The sequence below is a fragment of the Bison bison genome, unplaced genomic scaffold (assembly GCF_000754665.1).
Source record: "Bison bison bison isolate TAMUID 2011002044 unplaced genomic scaffold, Bison_UMD1.0 scf7180017864180, whole genome shotgun sequence".
In the NCBI taxonomy this organism is placed as follows: Eukaryota; Metazoa; Chordata; class Mammalia; order Artiodactyla; family Bovidae; genus Bison; species Bison bison.
This window is the reverse complement of record NW_011494752.1, coordinates 2,870,030-2,873,006: the sequence shown is the minus strand read 5'-3', so window position 1 is coordinate 2,873,006 and position 2,977 is coordinate 2,870,030. Positions and strand designations below refer to the sequence as shown.

General features: G+C 61.9%; 1 protein-coding gene across 1 annotated transcript in view; it reads left to right on the top strand.

Annotated features, from left to right (window-relative positions):
* The window catches only part of THRA (thyroid hormone receptor, alpha), a 12,242-nt gene extending 9,271 nt beyond the window's left edge, over window positions 1-2,971 (top strand). Inside the window, exon 8 of the mRNA XM_010842619.1 lies at window positions 97-2,971. Within this exon, the coding sequence (XP_010840921.1) occupies window positions 97-347 (251 nt within the window). The 3' untranslated portion in view covers window positions 348-2,971. The remainder of the gene's footprint in view (window positions 1-96) is intronic.
* Window positions 2,972-2,977: the final 6 nt, after the last annotated feature.

Here is a 2,977-nt window from a genome sequence, read left to right as displayed (position 1 = left end):
CCCCCGCAGAATGCATGTTTTTCTCCATTCTCCCCCAGCCTCTGGGCCTCTGCCCGCCCTCCACCCTCTCAGCCTCCTGCCCCTCCTTCCCTGCAGACCGCTCGGGCCTGCTGTGTGTGGACAAGATTGAGAAGAGTCAGGAGGCGTACCTGCTGGCGTTCGAGCACTACGTCAACCACCGCAAACACAACATTCCGCACTTCTGGCCCAAGCTGCTGATGAAGGTGACTGACCTCCGCATGATCGGGGCCTGCCACGCCAGCCGCTTCCTCCACATGAAAGTCGAGTGCCCCACCGAACTCTTCCCCCCACTCTTCCTCGAGGTCTTTGAGGATCAGGAAGTCTAAAGCCTCAGGCGGCCAGAGGGTGTGCGGAGCTGGTGGGGAGGAGCCTGGAGAGAAGGGGCAGAGCTGGGGGCTGAGGGAGACCCCCACACCTCTTCTCTCCTCCGTCTCATCCTTGGATAGATTCAGCTCCCCACACACACCCCCACACTGCCCTGTCCCTCCTCAGAACCTCCAGCCCTGGGACAGGGCAAACAAATGAACTTGCCATGAAAAGGACAGTGTGGGAGGGGGGCGGGGGGACCGTGTCCTGCAGTTCCCAGGACCCTGTCCTAGGAGAAGGTAGGAGAAGGGAGGGAGAACTAAGTGCGGACAAGCCATCTTGACCGTAGGGGATAGAGGAATGTGGGGTGGGGGCAAAGGCCCTCACTCACCCCCTACACACACACAAGAGAGAGCCCCCTCGCCCAGTCTCTTGGCCTAGGTCCCCCCTCCAGGCTGAGGGCCTCTCTACTTCCCCAGATGCCTGGTGCAAAGAAAGGCTTGGCTTGGCTCCTCCCCTGGAGGTTAAAAATTAGTCATTCTAACTGCACTTTGGAAACCAGGCAAGGGGAGAAGATAAATGAAGAAATACTAGACAGAGGAAAAAAGAGCGAGCGACTGATAGAGAGATGATATTAAGTTATTAACTGAGGCTGGCCAGAGGGGAGGACCCCCCCTCCCACCCCCGAGCACTTTGAGAGCTGCCCCTCCTCCCCCCAAATCAGAGAGAACTGCCCCCATCCACCGTCAGGTCCCCAAGGGTAGGGCTGCCGTCAGAGCTGTGAGTTAGTGCAGCAGGGTCCTGGCCACGCCCCCTTGCCTTGCCCCTCCCTCTGTGCCCTTTGGCACCCCCGCCCCAGTACTCCCTCTGCTCTCTGCCACTCGTGCCCGCTGAGTTCCATCTACCTCTCACTCTGGATGCCAGCTGGCCCCTCACCAGCCTGCCCTGCTGCCCGCACAGCTCCCCTTTCAAGTGCCCAGCCCCGGGGGCCTCTCCCTGTCACCCCCCTCCTCTTCTGCACCTTGGCACCCACACAGGAAAAACTGTGGCTCAAGCTCCCGCCCTCCTCACATCCTGCAGTATTAGCTACGATCCAGATGCTGCTGCCCTGGGACGGGGGTGGGGGGGCAGCATAAGGGAGGCGAAAGGGGTGTGTGTGAGCTTCTCCCAGAACCTGCACACCCGCGGGCCCCTGTTCCCATCCGTCTGCTGGGTTCTCTCTAACCCCTGCCCTCCTTCTTTCCTGCTCCCACTAGCACTACCCCAGACTCCAGGCGGGCGGGCCCCGGAATGGGGTGCTTAGATCAGTGGCACTTAGTCAAGGCCCTGGGGGAGAGGGCGGTTGGTGCTCCGCCTTTTTCCTTTGAAGCTCTTCAGGCCAGCCGCCCCTGTGCCCCTGGGATCCCTTCCCCCTCTTCTTTTCTCTAATTCAGGGACTTTGGCTTGAGCCACCTCCCACCCTCCTGGTGAGGAGTGCTCTGTTGGTCTGCACTTGGGTGAGCTGCCCTCCTCCTCCCTTCTTTGCCAGTGCCCACACCGCAGGGAAGAGAGGGAGGGAGGAGGTAGCCCTCTGAGGGTGGGGGAGGGGAGGGCGGGGAGGGACAGAGCAGACCGGAGGGCCCTGGGCTCAGGGCTGCATGTCGGCAGGGATGGATGGGTGGACATAGATGCCCCCGGAAGCCATGGGGAATGGGGCAGGGGGCGGGGGGAGGGGTGCCAGGGCTTCCTGCGCTTTGCACTATTGGGGCAAAATGTCTTAAGCAGTGGGGAACCTGCCACCCCACCCTGACCCTCAGCCTGCCACAGCCCCCTATACACATGCACACACGTGCGTGGACACACACACGCACACACACACCCACACCCACGGGAAGGCAATGCTACGCTGCCCATCGGGCCATGTCCTTTCCCCGTTCAGGTGTTCCGCTGGGGGTGGAGGCCTGGAAGAGCAGTGCTGTCACCTGTGCGTGCGCCTGCCCCGCCCCCTCGGGCTCCTGGGCTGCCCGTGCCGCCTTTGTCTGTCTCAATCCCCATCTCTCTTCTGGGGTCCTGATTCCTGTATTATTCCAGTCCCAAGGATAAGCCCTCTCATACCCTCCCCCCACCCCCACCCCTGGGGGCCCAGTGGAATTCCTGACCTGTCTGCTGTCTCCCCGCCCCTGCATCCCCACCGCCACGTCTCCATTCCCATTCTCAGCCATGCACATGGTGGAGAAAAGGCCTCCGAGAGGCTTGGCCTCTTGCAGGCACTTGGGAAACCCTCCCTACCCACCCACCCCTGCCCAGTCATATGAGCTGTGATCCCCCACTCCTCCCCGTAACCCCTGACCCCTCCCCCAACTCTCAGTGAGGTGGGGTGTGTGTGTGTGTGTGTTTTTCTCTGTGTGAATGTGTGAGCAAGTACACGTGGTAGGGGAGGAGCTGGGGGACTCAGGAGTGCCACGCACCTGCTCTAGACGGGCAGCCAGCCGTCCCAGTCCCTGCTTTGGAAGTGGGGGACAGGGCCCTCTTCTGGGGGCCATTGGTGCTAATGAGGGGGATGGCCTTGATGTGGGTGCTCAGCCTGCCTTCCCCAGTATTGGCCCGGGGCGCTAGGGCAGGCAGAGTGGGGGCAGCAGGTGCAGTATTGGTGGGAGGAGGGGCTGCTGGG